The following is a 14,473-nucleotide window of genomic DNA, read 5'->3' as shown; positions in this document are numbered from 1 at the left end:
ACGGTCATCGTTACAATCAGATCCATCCCTTGTAGTCGCAGATTCAGCGATGTGGTGGTACGGAATTTCATAACTGAACTGTTGACAGACAAACTTAATATATGTTATTTTCGCAATACTGAAACGAACGTTTCAAAAACAAGCACCTATGGCCCTATCTAAATGAATTATTAAACTGTTTCCTTATAAGCCAAGGCATTGCGGAGACCGGATAATGATTAGAATTCAACTACTAAAATTTGTTTCCCCATGAAGGCTGTTGGAAATAAAATGATGCACGTACGCATAATACAAAGACTTTTGCCGCGCCAGAAAATTGATATTCCTAAATTCAGAACAAACAAACTATTCTTATTGTTACCCTTATGATACCGATCGAAAATTAATATTAAAAATAAACTGAGTAAGCCGCCAAAATTTTTGAGTGTTTCTGCCGTCAGCTTTTGAACATCCGAGTGATTCTCTAAATTCGAGACTTATTACAGCCTCGCCGTTTGTTAAAAGCTCTAATTTTGGTAATGAAATGGGTTTATCATACCCCCAAGGGATTCTAGTTGTAGCGTCTGAAAAAAGCGAAGTTTAAAAGAAGAATAAAAAGAAGCTGAGCCTATAACTGAGTCTAGAAGTTCAGAAGTTGATTATCATACCCCCAAGGGATTCGAGTTGTGGCGTCTGACAATAGCTTAGTTTATAAGCATAAATTTACTAAATTTCCAGACGCGTCCAATGGGGGACAATTATAGAGGACCGTTGCGATTGCCAAATGTTTTGCTATACAAGCTTAAAAATTCATGTCCAAGGCACAAATCATTAAAAAAAAACCCGCTTTGATGAATTGCATTCTAGCTTTCGAGAGAAGGCGTCAAACCAGCTTTCTCAGTTTGAAAAGCTGAGAAAGAGCCAAGCAAATATTGGCTTACGCTTTCCCTCTAAACATAAGCGTCATAGATACATGTAACATAAACACATCGGTTCATTTTGGCTAAATTACACGGGATGAAATACACACGTAAGAGGATATCACCCTCATCTCATTTCAGTTTGCAAAAAATTCAATGGTTACTTTAAAAGATCTTGAAAGCGTAACATTATATTTGTTTGGTTGGATAGTCTTGTGTTTCAGGGAGTGAGTAAACAAATGATATCATCAAAGGCAACTGATGTTCCTTCATTTACAATTTTCAAGTAAATGTTATCACTAGCAGTTTAACTTAAAAAACAGTTATATGCTTCTTAGCCCCCCTCCCCTCCCCCCCCAAAAAAAGACAAAAATCAAAAAGAAAGCAAAACAAAACTCAGCCACTTTCTAACTTAATATGTTTCTGCTGCGATGAGCGATGCGCGAATGAACAATGGAATATTATTGAGACGAAAATGCTCTCCACTACCATTGCTTTATACTTTAATAAAAGTAGTTAACTCGAAAGATATTTATTGCTGCGCTCGGTTAAAACTTTGTGGCAGAAATTCAAAATCATTCTGTCACAGCCAAGGCTTGTCCTAATTCATTCTTCCGTGTAGTATGAGGCAAATATGGGAAACAAATACACTTTAACATACAAAAGAAAATGCCTCAGGTAGGCTCTCGAGCTCGAGTCATCTATATCGAGCTCGGTTTCCCGGTAACAAATATTGATCCACAACTTGGATAAATTGATCTACAATCCAATTCAGTTATAATCACTTCAGTGTTCCGGTAAGATCAAATGTATTTGTGCTAGCTGTATTTGAAAAAAAATTGAAAATACTGAGATCAAAGATGGAAAGAAATGTTTTCCGGGTATTATATCTTATTTAAATTCAAACTTGAGAAAATAAACAGTTATACAGTTCCGTGCTAATTTCATCTGTCCACCTTCCCTAATTTTGCAATCGGTGTAATTCAGTTCTTTTATCAGTTTTACCTAACTTAAGTTTCCACCAGTCACAGACCATCAAATTATAGACTTGTGTGATAAATAATGAGTCCATGATGTTGTTTCATGCTACTGATATATCGCTCTATGCTACTTCATGCAACTGACACCTAGTTTCCTCCTAAGCAGAACCCTTTATCCAGCAATCCTTGTCGAAACAGTTCAACTTGTGTGGCCGAGCGCGTCGATGATTATTATAAGTGCACATGCTCTCCAGGAGTTAAATGAAAGATCTGCCGTAAAGCCATAGGTATATAAATGTTTACACGCTCTCAACGTATAACCATCACTACCAATCTCGAGTTTTCAGAGCGTTTTGACTAGGAGCAAATATTCAAAATGTCAGCTTTAGAATTTTCTACCATGACCAATTAACATTATAAACTCATTGATAAAACCCAGCAAATTATTTTTACAATGCCTACTCAGATTTAGAATACTTAAACATCAAAATCTTTCCGACCTCAGACCGCTTACCTGGTATGATTTGCGAAGTAAGAAAGGATCTCTATATAGTTATCTCAAGCTCCTCACAGAATAATATGCAGTGTTGAGGCTATTCCTCAACGAGTCCTTAAGTCCATTCCAAAGTTTGACGTTTTTCTATAGATTCGTAAGACCATGAAGCCACAGTAACTTGTTCTTTTCATTTTCATTTTTTTCAATCGCACGTGGTGAAGTTGCTTGCTCTGAAATTGTGATTTGTCTCTATTGTTTCCCTCCTTCCATCATATGGTAAGTTTAGATAGTTTCTGTTTCGAATTTCGTTCGCTAGGTGATCTTTGTTATGTTTCGCAGGTTATTACTGCTTGTTACGAGTTCGTAAACCAAAATGAAAAGTTGTTGTGCTAGCAATTTCTGACGTTCTCCGCCCGATCAATAAAGACGTTGTATTTAGAAGGCTGTTCGCGAGATAAAACTACGCTCTGAACCGCTCTTTATGTCCGGCCCGGACATGCGGTTTTATTACATCCATTTTTAAATTACTTGTGATCCTTGCAAACTGATTGGCTCTCATCGGTGCGATTTAATCACAAATCGCACCATTTTGTGTTCTTAATCGCATCTCTTTCTCGGCCAATGAGACAGCTTTACTAAAACACGGCAACCACACAAATTTCAAGGCTTGTTTGAAGAAATCAATCAAATTGCAGGAAAATGAGAGATAAATTTTGCAACTTTTTACAAACCAGCTCCTTACACTGGATTAATTAAATACCTGTAGAGCCAAAAAAAAAGGCCATAAGGCCATAAGTGTTTAGCCTTTCGTTTTTCATCGACATATTACATGCTGGTCACCGCTACATTTTGGAGTTGAGGGTTAACTTTATAAAATGTGACGACGGCCATTCTTCTATACTTCAAAAGTAAGTAACATAAAAAAGAAACGCATGCAGCGACGAGTCTCTAAACTCAATTATTATGACCAGTGACGATAAATAACTTGGTCTGACTCAAGTGTTCAAATGGTGTCAAAGAGAGAAGAACTAAGAGGAAATTACTAGTACCAAAAAGCAAACTTTTACTAATTGAACGCCCAGAAAACATTTGAAATAATTGCATGTTATATTTAGATTTGCCTTAGTGTTCACCATGGGACTAAGAAAGAAGAAACCTTACGTAGGCCGATGCTAATGCGCCTTTTATCATGAACATCATGACCTTTTTCACCAAATGCCATGCCACCCTTCTGGTCATGTGAATTAGTGAACGCAGCGCGAAAGAATGACGCGCTAACATCGGAGCACCAATTGGTGCATGCCATGAAACAACCCCCTGTGTGGGCAGAAACCAGGAGGCCCCTTTAGAGCAGATCATCGCAAATCAAAAGCTGGTAGAAATAAGCCGGATCAGGCCCCACGCCGTCCCACAACCCAAAGGTGTATACAGAATTTCCGTAATGGAGGGAGGCCCTAATAGATTGATTGTTTCATGACTTGAGGTAAATCTTCTTTCCAGTTTGGTGATCCTCAAAGATGATTTCTGTGAACTGAAATAACCATAATGAAATAGTAAACTTAACGCGCTAGTTGTTCTTTTTCCTTAATAACTAATACACATATTTAATTCACGAAAAAAATTCTGCATTGCATTGCTCATGCATGGATCGCTGAAGCAAGGAGTCTATTTCAACAAAATAAAGCAATAATTCTCATCTTGTTTGTTAAACAACAAGTAGATTCATGTTGTCCTACGTCTCAGATGACGTCAAAAGTGTTAAGCATTAAAAATCGGCACACGAGGCGTAACGGAGCGTGAACTGGTGACTGGTTTCTTGTGATATATAAATATATAAAAAATCATAATATTGTTATCGGTGCAGACGTCTGTGCCTCTTTCCTCCAATAGATCATAAGTAATAGCCGCTTTACATGCATTTATCGCTCAGTTGTATATTATAATTCGTTTTAACAAAATCGAGATATTCAAGATTGACTAGCTAAGTTTTCTTTCTAACAAAGGGACTATTGTGATAAGAATACATGAAAGTCATATATTTGTACTGCGGAAAATACATTTTAAGCAAATGAAGATCATCGCAGTATATACTCAACTTAAGCAGTTGAGAAATAAGGCCTGAAAAAAATTCAGGCCTGAACGGGAATCGAACCCATGACCTCTGCGAATACCGGTGCAGCGCTCTAACCAACTGAGCTATCAAGCCAACTGGGAGCTGGTCAATTGTGAGTTCGTTATATACCCGTAGATGGAGAAGGTGTGATAAGAATACATGAAAGTCATATATTTGTACTGCGGAAAATACATTTTAAGCAAATGAAGATCATCGCAGTATATACTCAACTTAAGCAGTTGAGAAATAAGGCCTGAAAAAAAATTCAGGCCTGAACGGGAATCGAACCCATGACCTCTGCGAATACCGGTGCAGCGCTCTAACCAACTGAGCTATCAAGCCAACTGGGAGCTGGTCAATTGTGAGTTCGTTATATACCCGTAGATGGAGAAGGTGTGATAAGAATACATGAAAGTCATATATTTGTACTGCGGAAAATACATTTTAAGCAAATGAAGATCATCGCAGTATATACTCAACTTAAGCAGTTGAGAAATAAGGCCTGAAAAAAATTCAGGCCTGAACGGGAATCGAACCCATGACCTCTGCGAATACCGGTGCAGCGCTCTAACCAACTGAGCTATCAAGCCAACTGGGAGCTGGTCAATTGTGAGTTCGTTATATACCCGTAGATGGAGAAGGTGTGATAAGAATACATGAAAGTCATATATTTGTACTGCGGAAAATACATTTTAAGCAAATGAAGATCATCGCAGTATATACTCAACTTAAGCAGTTGAGAAATATTGAAATAATAAAGAAATAATATAATATATTAATAATATAATAAGAAATAATATATTTTTTTCAGGCCTTATTTCTCAACTGCTTAAGTTGAGTATATACTGCGATGATCTTCATTTGCTTAAAGGGACTATTATTACTACAACGAGGTATGTGTCACTGAGGCAAGAGAATTACAGTTTATTTTCTCTTGACTGAAGTTATCATACAAAATAACAGCAGTCAAATGACACTTTCAATCACGCACTTTCCTATCAGCAGCAGCCCCAATTAATTTACTAAGGGGGAGGGGACGTATAGCTTAAACTGAAACAAGATTGCACTTACAGTTTTACTGAAATGATGGAATATGGGATTGCTGATAAGTTCATTGGTTTCCTGTGCTTATCGGACGTAAGCATTTCACATAACAGTTTTCCCCAGTTATCAGGAAATGCAGCCAGGTTGTACGAAAAACATGAAGTGATTTCCAAATAGGCAAATCACACTCGTTGCCATCTTGGACAAGTTCTTAACCAACTCTTGTAATATTTAAGTAAGAAGACGCTTCAGGTTTGAAGTTGATGTAAGAAGCACCCGCAGAGGAGTCCTGGCGATGGAAACCTTGTAACGAAAGAAATCATATCTAGGTTAGTCTCTGTAAAGATAAAACATATGTCATAACCATTTCAAAGGTCGATTGGGATGTTGTTCCTAACTGACCAACTGAGTAATAGGGGTCAGTAGTTACTTGACAAGACTTTGCACGGAAGAGTAGCTGAGAGCGGCCGCGTTATTATAGAAACAGGAAACTTGTCGACATGATAACACAGCATTTACATTTTTTTGAAGAAGCAAGGTTTAATTTTTATCATAATATTGTCAGCCTCAGGTTCCGTGTCGATTAAATAATCAGTTTACTCGACTCGATCTCGCTCTTTAACTCTCGTTTCACCGGCGAAAGAAAGAATTGACTCTGGGTCGAAGTGAAAAGAGATACGCAGCCGAAAAATGCCTGTGAAATTTGGCCACAAATCTGCGAGACAATTACCATTACCTTTTTTTTTCCTGCTCCCGGGTGAAACAATGATCTGTACCATCGATTTTGGTAGGATATTTTTATCAGCGTTTCAAAAGAAGTGTGTATGTGATATCCTTCCCTTTATTTAATGATAAAGGTCAGCGTTAGATATCAGGAGACAACTTATTTTATTGCCTAGCCAGAAAAGATCCACGCAAAATTCGGTTAATGTCCTGCAGATCATGGTCATGATTTAATACTATGTTCCCTTCATTTTTGGGGAGGAAGAACCAAGAATCAGTAACTAAATAAGGCAATTTACCTTTAGTTGTGGCAAAGAGAAAAATTAAAGTCATCACTACAGGTAGAACGATTTGTTGCGGTCGTGGATTCACCGCTGTTGTAATCCGGAGCATCATGACTAAAGTGTGGACAACAACTACTTCAACGTCTTCAAATTTTTAAATCTGTTGTGTGAAGTGAAGGATACGTTTTCAAAGAAGCAACACCTGTGGGTCCATCTAAATAATTTGATAAATGAATAGGGCTGTGTTCACGAAATAATATTTTTAATAGGCTGTGATCACGAAAGGTGGAATTCTATTGAGGAATCAGTTGGAGGTGACCCATTCCGCAGATCCACATTATTAAATAGAATTCAAGAACTGTTATCAAATTTCGACCAAAGCGCTAACTCCCTGCTATGGATACAGGCGCATATCACATCCAAAAGAAAGTGAAAGATAAAAAATGAAAGAGAACGTACGATTGCGCTTCAACGTTTTAGTGGTTAACAGATTTTATTTACAACACATCTTTTGTTGCCATTGTTTTAGGACGAGTTCAAAATGCATCTCTGATTATATTTATTAAGCCACATAACAGTCACAGTCCTTTACTACGTAAACAATAACAACTTTTCTCATCCTGGGAAGCCAATTACACAGTGACTTGAATATCTGCACTCGGCAACGACACTGAACGCGGGAGCCAATCAGAGAATGATTTAAGACAAGAGTTAAATAACCTCTCGTTACGCGGGTTGGCAATTTCGTCCTACAAATGGAACTGCGTGATTATCAGTTGAATTGAACGAATCATTCATAATACAAATGGATGTTTACGAACTCGTTTTCGATTTACTGCAGGCACAAAAAGTTAAAATCAAGACTGTTCATAGAAGATTGCGGTGTTGCTTTAAAAAAAAATGTAGACAAACTGATTACAACATTGTGAAGACATGATCAGCCATTTTTTTTGTAACCTTTCATCTCAGTTTCCCCTTTAGACAGAGGCTTGATGCCAACAGAAAAAATAAACTGTTTACCTCGATTTCATTGTTTCAATGAAAGTACGAATACGTAGCATAAGAGTACATAATCCTTCTACTTTCTTTCTGCACAAATCTTGTTGTTCGTAATCAATCCACACGCCTACCTATTTTTTCAATGGATTGTATATTGAAAACATGCTGCAAAATGTTGAATTTATAAAATCACAACGATACCGAAATTACTCTTTTACATTAATACTGGTGAAATATTCTCTCAAGATAGTCTGGTGTCTTATTAAGATGAAGCCCTCTGTCTTTTCTTGTTACCTTGGTTGGTTAATGACAGAGGGATGTTACACGTAGATTGCCTTTACAACTACTACTACGAATACTTCCTTTATTTCATGGTGACACAGATTCTACTAGATCAGCAGGTAAATTACTTCAACTACTACAATTACTTCTCCCTCTATTGTATTGCCACTCAGATTTCACTGCATTTATACAATCTGCTTGTAGGTGTAGGATGGGCTAATTTTGGCGTGTGTTAGTAATATAGACATCCTGAGTTACATTAAGCTATAAGATACAATTACCATACAGTACAAGTTTAAGGTTAAAGCTGTCTTTTATCGTAAGCCAACACTGATGCGCCTTTTATCGTGGACGTCATGACCTTTTTCACCAAATGCCACGCCACCCTTCTGCCCATACACATTAGTAAACGCAGTGCGGAAGAATGTCGGACTGTCTTCGCCGCACCAATAACCACAATGTTTGTCACAATTCTCGGTGAAACCTGAAACAAGGAAGCCGCTGTAGAATGAAATGTCACAGATCAGAAGCTGGTAGGAGTAATTCGAAGCAGCTCCCACACCGTCCCATAATCCATAGGTGCTTTCAGGTCTATTATAATTAGGGTAGGCCTTGATGGACTGATTGTTGCGCCGTTTGAAGTAAACGCTCTCTCCAGTCTGATGGTCAACAAAGATGATTTCTGTGAACTGCAAGAAAAATAATAAAATGATTAATTAGATAACGTTAGTTTCACCTAAAAGATAGGCTCATTCTTATGATAATATTCTGGTCCAAACAGAATGAAGAAAATTCAACGCAGGATGCGTAGCCAATCTCTCTCATGTGCAGCTACAGAAAAAAAAAAGAAATTTAAAATGAAAAAAGAAATTATTGGAAAGAGAAACGAACGGTTGTATCTTGGGGCGGTGCAATTGGATAAAGGTAATTGCATGCCCCTTATGAAAACAGAGGCGTAATTTATATTCGCGTAAACACCTTTTTTTGATATAAGAACATTTCTATTAGAACGTTGAGGCTAAAATTGAATACATCAAAAAGAACAAACTAAGAAAGTTTCTCTTTTAATTTTCATATTTTTGCAGTCAATTTTTTATAGGCCCCCACCCCCTTTAATTTGTATTTTGTTAAGAACGACGTATCCCCCCCTCCCCCCAAAAATCCCCCCGACACTTCTCCCTCCTTGACTGGTCCCTTAAACCCCAGTCAATTTTAACGCAAAATCTTGTAACATACGTCTGGCCACCCTGTAGCAACATGTTGCATTATGTTGCAAGATTTCGGATGGTGTTGGATCGAGTTTAAAAATGGTCAAATTTATGTAGCAACATTTTTTAATATTGCAAGATGTTGCATGCGTTTGTCCAGCTCCTTCACAACATCTCAGAACACGATCCAACAATGCTGCAAGACGTTGCGTTGAAATGTTACGTGCCTAGCGGGCTTGGCAGATGATGTTTTTGAAGTTAAACAAGAAGAAATCTCACTAACTGAAATGTTGTTACAATTGCTCCTGTAGGCGACGGTTCCATAAGGAATTGAGGTGTTGTATATGACCTCGGTCCTGGGTTTGATATATTCATCGGTGGTGTAACACATGGTCCATCCCCCATTGTGTGATGTCATGTCGCAGTAGGCCAGGAATGCATTGAAATGGCTTCCTCCATCTGGGTCTAACCAGTACATGCCATCTCCCTGTGAGAGACTTCGCTCCTTAATGTCCAAGCAATTTTGTCCAACAAAGGGGCCTGATTATTAATTGAGTCGAAGTAATTATTAATCTTTGTGTAAGGATAGAGAAATTTCACTTTTTGATTTTCATGCCAGTACATTTTACACCGATGAGGTGAGAAAATGGGTCACCGTACGTTAATGCGCTTTTAACCGCAAGTTTAACAGCGGCGAGTGAACATTCAATGGCCCTTTGTCAGAGTGAAACATTGAAATACAAGATGCGTGTATTGTATCACTTCGATGAAGAAGAATCAGCAATATCTGCATATAGGCATATAGGAAAAAGGCCTATGAAGGCTATAATCAGAGAGTTTAAACTTTTTTTCCGGTCTACTATAATTGTTTCCCGCATCTATATCAGCTTGCTCTGAAATTGGAATCCAATGTAGGCTGTTAGAGGTTAATAACACGGGGCTGAACTGTGTTCAACTGAGAACGAAAGAGATGGGAATTGTAACGAATAAGAAAGAAAGGAACAGAATAGGCGTGAATCTCTTATTACGATACCTGTTTTGCAGTCTTTTCCGTTGTAAAACCGAGGACACCAACTGCAGTAATAATCACCATCTTTAAATTTGGCAACACATTTTCCTTTGTTTATGCAAGGATCGTTGATGCAGGGACTCTGTTTCCACAAAACAGGAGAAAGTTAACTTTATCATCCCAGATAAAAATGCCTTTTGACAATAATCAAAACATTAGTCATTTTCAAGACCTTTTGGGCCCATTATCACAAGAATAAGAACATTCAGAGGCGGCGTAGTGAACTTAACATACGTGCCAAGTTAACCAAGGAATCGTTCTTACCATACCTTCATTTGCCCCATTGAAGTTGCCAGCCAATATTACAGCTGTCAATTTAGACTTTTCTCCGACAATTATTCCAAAATCAGCCGTGGGCCATAAGAAAGTCTCCTTCCGGCAGCCGTTGTTGGGTCCCCCCTCCCCCTCCAACTACTGAACGCGTTGCTTAACGAGGACCAAACAACAACTGCGATCAAGGAGACCAGGCACAAGTAGTTGTAGATAGTCTCCTTGATCGCAGCCGTTGTTTGGTCCCTAAATACAAGTTGGATTTACACTTACAGATTCACAAATATATCGGCCATGTTCACGTCGTATACTCCTTACTCTACAATGATCAGAACTGTTCCACATACCCATCTTTTATGAAGCTTAGCCAGAAAATCATAACGTATAAAATCGATAATGTGACTGTCAATCACACGAAATAATGTCTTTTCAAAATAATTTTCTTGCTCTAATCTCTGAATTTGCTAAAACTCTTGAAAAGGTTTATCTTCATTCATGATAAGTGTAATGTTACTAGAGTGTTTTCGATTCAAACTACACTCACCGTTTTACTGAAATGATCAAACATCGGATTGTGAATCAATTCATTGGGCATCCTGTGCTCGTCAGAAGGTAGAAGTTCACACAGCAGTTTTCCGTTGATATCAGGAAATGTAGCCAGGTTAAAAGAAGAACATGAAGTGACTTCTAAACAAGCCAATCCACACTCGATGTCCTTTTGGACAAGTTTTGAATCGATTCTTGTGATGTTTAAGTAGGAAAACTGTTCGTGCTTGAAGTTTGCATATGATACACCTGGCTCATCAAAATCTTGCCGAACACCTTTTAACAGAAGGAATTACATTCATGTTAGTTTCATTAAAGCTGTGGAAAAATCTCCTAAAATGATTTCCTGTCTGAATCTAAAATCTATCTTAAAGGAGTACGCTTTCTGAAACACTTTTAGACAGGAAAGTGGCTGAGTGTAATCTTACGTAAGAGACAGGATATACCAAAGCAGCGAGGTTAAAATGCATGAGAACCCTTAATTTATATTGATCAAAGTCTTGGTGAAATAGCAACTGAGTTGGCCCGAGTTATTCCAACCTGCCGTTAAATCAGAAACAGTTTTAAAGAAGTCAACTGCTGTGTTTTTTACTAGGACGTTTCGGGTTGCTTCGTTTAAGTGCCTTTTCCCTTCGAAGTGCGACAAGTATTTTTAAAAATAGCGACAGCTTATTTCTATTATCACAAAGAGTGATGGTCTGTTATTACAAAGTGCGACAGCATTTTGTTATTCAATGTGACAAGTGTTATAGAAAGTGTGACAGGTATTTTAAAGTGCAACAGAACCTCCCGCATCACCGGCGACTGAATTAAAACTGTTTAGCTCAGTCCTACTGTTATTATTCAAAATTCTGCTTAAAGACACTTAATGGAAAAAAATTTAACAGGGCTGTTCAAAACAAAAGCCAAATGTATATTGAATGGAAATATCAGAGAGAATTCGGCAAGTTGTAATTTTAAGAATTCTACTGGAGGGGATGAGGATTCTTAAAACCAAAAAAATGCCCTGTTGTCATTTTCAAGGGCTACATCCTTTACGACAAAGTATATTAGATAGAGGACATCCAACTGACGATTGAAATTTTGGCCATTTTACAGGCAACGTTTAGTTTCTTTCTGTTGCATTTGAAAAAAATTGACGGTTAACTTTTTATACGCCTTAAGGTTAAAATCTGTCAATTATTACACTTAACAGTTAAATTTAGCCACATTAAAACACTCCTAGAACATTTTAAGGCAGGTCTACTTCGTGAGTGTAGTGCGATTTAGGAGTGACTGTTTTGTTAGTAATGATTTAAAGCTTCAAGCTGTTATACCTGGGTGTTAACTAAGATCTTAGTTTTTACTTGTTATCATAGCGATGATGATCGAGTCAGACTTTCTGTGAAGGACTTTTGAGCTATATCGAGCCTTTCCGGTACATTTAGTTATAGAAAAAAAATCAATTCTGTTTGAGTGCTCACAACTACACGTGAACCCGCTTTTCATTATGATCGTCCGTTCTCCGTGACGTTGCAACAGTAAAAACACTCGCCATCGTGTGAAAACACTTCTGAAAAAAGGGAGAAGAGCGAAAAAATAGGAGAAGACGAGTTCTCGGTAAGAGTCAGTTTTGCCGGGAAAAAAAGGATGGGAAAATAAAGGAAGAAAAAAAGAAGCAGCAAAAAAAAAGCGCGACTCGTGAAATTTGACTTTCGTGTGGATGGTGCGCGTCAAAAATTGGTCTCAATTTCCATAAAAATTTTCATTAAAACAAAACAAATGTATTTATGGTTTTCATCTAGAACTGAAGAGTCGAACTGAATAATCAAAGTGTGTGTTAATTACTTCAAGACAGTCTTTATCAATGCTTACGCACCAAACATTGAAACCACGAAACCTGATAATATAACAGAGTCATGCTCGAATCAAACATGATTTCGCTCAAAAGGACAAAAATAGCAAATTTCAGAAACCATACCTTCACAAATTATCAAGACATATATTACGGTCATCGTTACAATCAGATCCATTTCTTGTAGTCGCCGATTCAGCGATGTTGTGGCACGGAACTTCATAACTAAACTGTTGACAGACAAACTTATACGTTATTTTCACAATACTGAAATAAAAGTTTCAAAAACAAGCACCTGTGTCCCTATCTAAATGAATTATTTAACTGTTTCCTATAAGCCAAGGCATTGCGTAAACCGAATAATGATAAGAATTCAGGTACTACAATTAGTTTCCCCATGTAAGCTGTCGGCAATAACATAATGCACCTTTGCATAATACAAAGACTATTTTATTAATTGGCGCAGCTGCGCCAGAAAATTGATATTCCTAAATTAAGAACAAACAAACTATTCTTATTCTTATCATACCGATCGAAGAATAACATGAAAAATAACTGAGTAGGCCGCCAAATTTTTTTAGTATTTTTGCCGTCAGTCTTTGAACATCCGAGTTATTCTCTAAGTTCGTGACTTATTACAGCCACGCCGTTTGTTAAAAGCTCTAATTTTGGTAATGAATTGTTTATCATACCTCCAAGGGATTCTAGTTGTGGCGTCTGACAATAGCTTAGTTTATAGGAAGAAGGAAGAATGAAAAGAAGCTGAGTCTATAAATGAGTTAAGATGTAGAGAGAAATAATAAAAACTCAACATAAAAACCTCTTGTGGGTTTATGTGCTATTTATCATACCCCCAAGGAATTCTAGTCGTGGCGTCTGACAATAGGTAAGCTAAATAGCTAAACTCAACATAAAAACCTCTTGTGGGTTTATGTGCTATTTGTCATACCCCCAAAGGTTTCTAGTTGTGGCTTCTGACAAAAGTGAAGTTTGTAAGAAGAATTAAGAGAAGCTGAGTTCAGAGGTAGAAGACAATAAAAAACTAAACTAAAACAACTCTCGTGGGTTTATTGTGCTACGAACACAGCTTTCTTTCCCGGTTCTCGAAATAAACAATTAATTCTTGATTCTTAATAAAGCGAAATCTCTTTGTTGTATGATAAATCCTTTTTGACCAAGCATGGCTTGATATTAGCCTCGTTCTCTTTTTCCGTTTTCTATGGAACTCAACGTCGTCGTGGTCAAAAAAAGCGCAAGAAAGAACTCGGCCAAAATTCAGTTATCTTGACTTTAGGTTTGGTCAATAACGCATATGTAATAATCAGGTAACCAGTCATTACCGGGGTGTTCATGGGGCAGCGAGGCGACTTCCGCACCGACGCTAATTTACCCCTGCTATATTGCAGCATAGGGAGAATTAGTTCATTCTTGTTAACAATTTCGTAAACGGTCCATGTAGGCAAAAAACGCGTCATAAATCTAGCATTAAACGGTTTCTTTAGTATGAGGAGTCTCCAAGTTCATATTGGCCCAAGTAATTCTTAAAAGTTCGCTGGTTTTTAATGTGCATCTGGATTGTTCGAATCTTTCAGAGGAAAACTATGGACAAGCTCTGAATCAATGGGGCAGTTATCTCAAGGCTTGTGCTTTTTTTAAGTAATGCATTTCTATTGGCCGGGGCAAAGTAAATATTATACCCATAATTGGCGATATCAGGTGAACCTTA

The 14,473-nt window shown here is 37.6% G+C and overlaps 1 protein-coding gene across 1 annotated transcript; it reads right to left on the bottom strand.

Annotated features, from left to right (window-relative positions):
* Positions 1 to 8,134: 8,134 nt before the first annotated feature.
* LOC149035709 (uncharacterized) lies at positions 8,135 to 13,016 on the bottom strand. Its single transcript, XM_089191326.1, has 5 exons — positions 12,874 to 13,016; positions 10,912 to 11,189; positions 10,062 to 10,179; positions 9,312 to 9,568; positions 8,135 to 8,509 (listed from the first exon to the last, which is right to left on the bottom strand). The coding sequence occupies exons 1-5, from the start codon at positions 12,968 to 12,970 to the stop codon at positions 8,135 to 8,137; spliced, it is 1,125 nt and encodes a 374-aa protein (XP_089047452.1). The 5' UTR covers positions 12,971 to 13,016.
* Between the last annotated feature and the right edge of the window lie 1,457 nt (positions 13,017 to 14,473).

This window comes from Pocillopora damicornis, chromosome 13 (assembly GCF_964200805.1).
Source record: "Pocillopora damicornis chromosome 13, jaPocDami1.2, whole genome shotgun sequence".
NCBI lineage: Eukaryota > Metazoa > Cnidaria > Anthozoa > Scleractinia > Pocilloporidae > Pocillopora > Pocillopora damicornis.
Note: the sequence above shows the minus strand (reverse complement) of the source record. Positions and strands in the feature narration are given on the sequence as shown.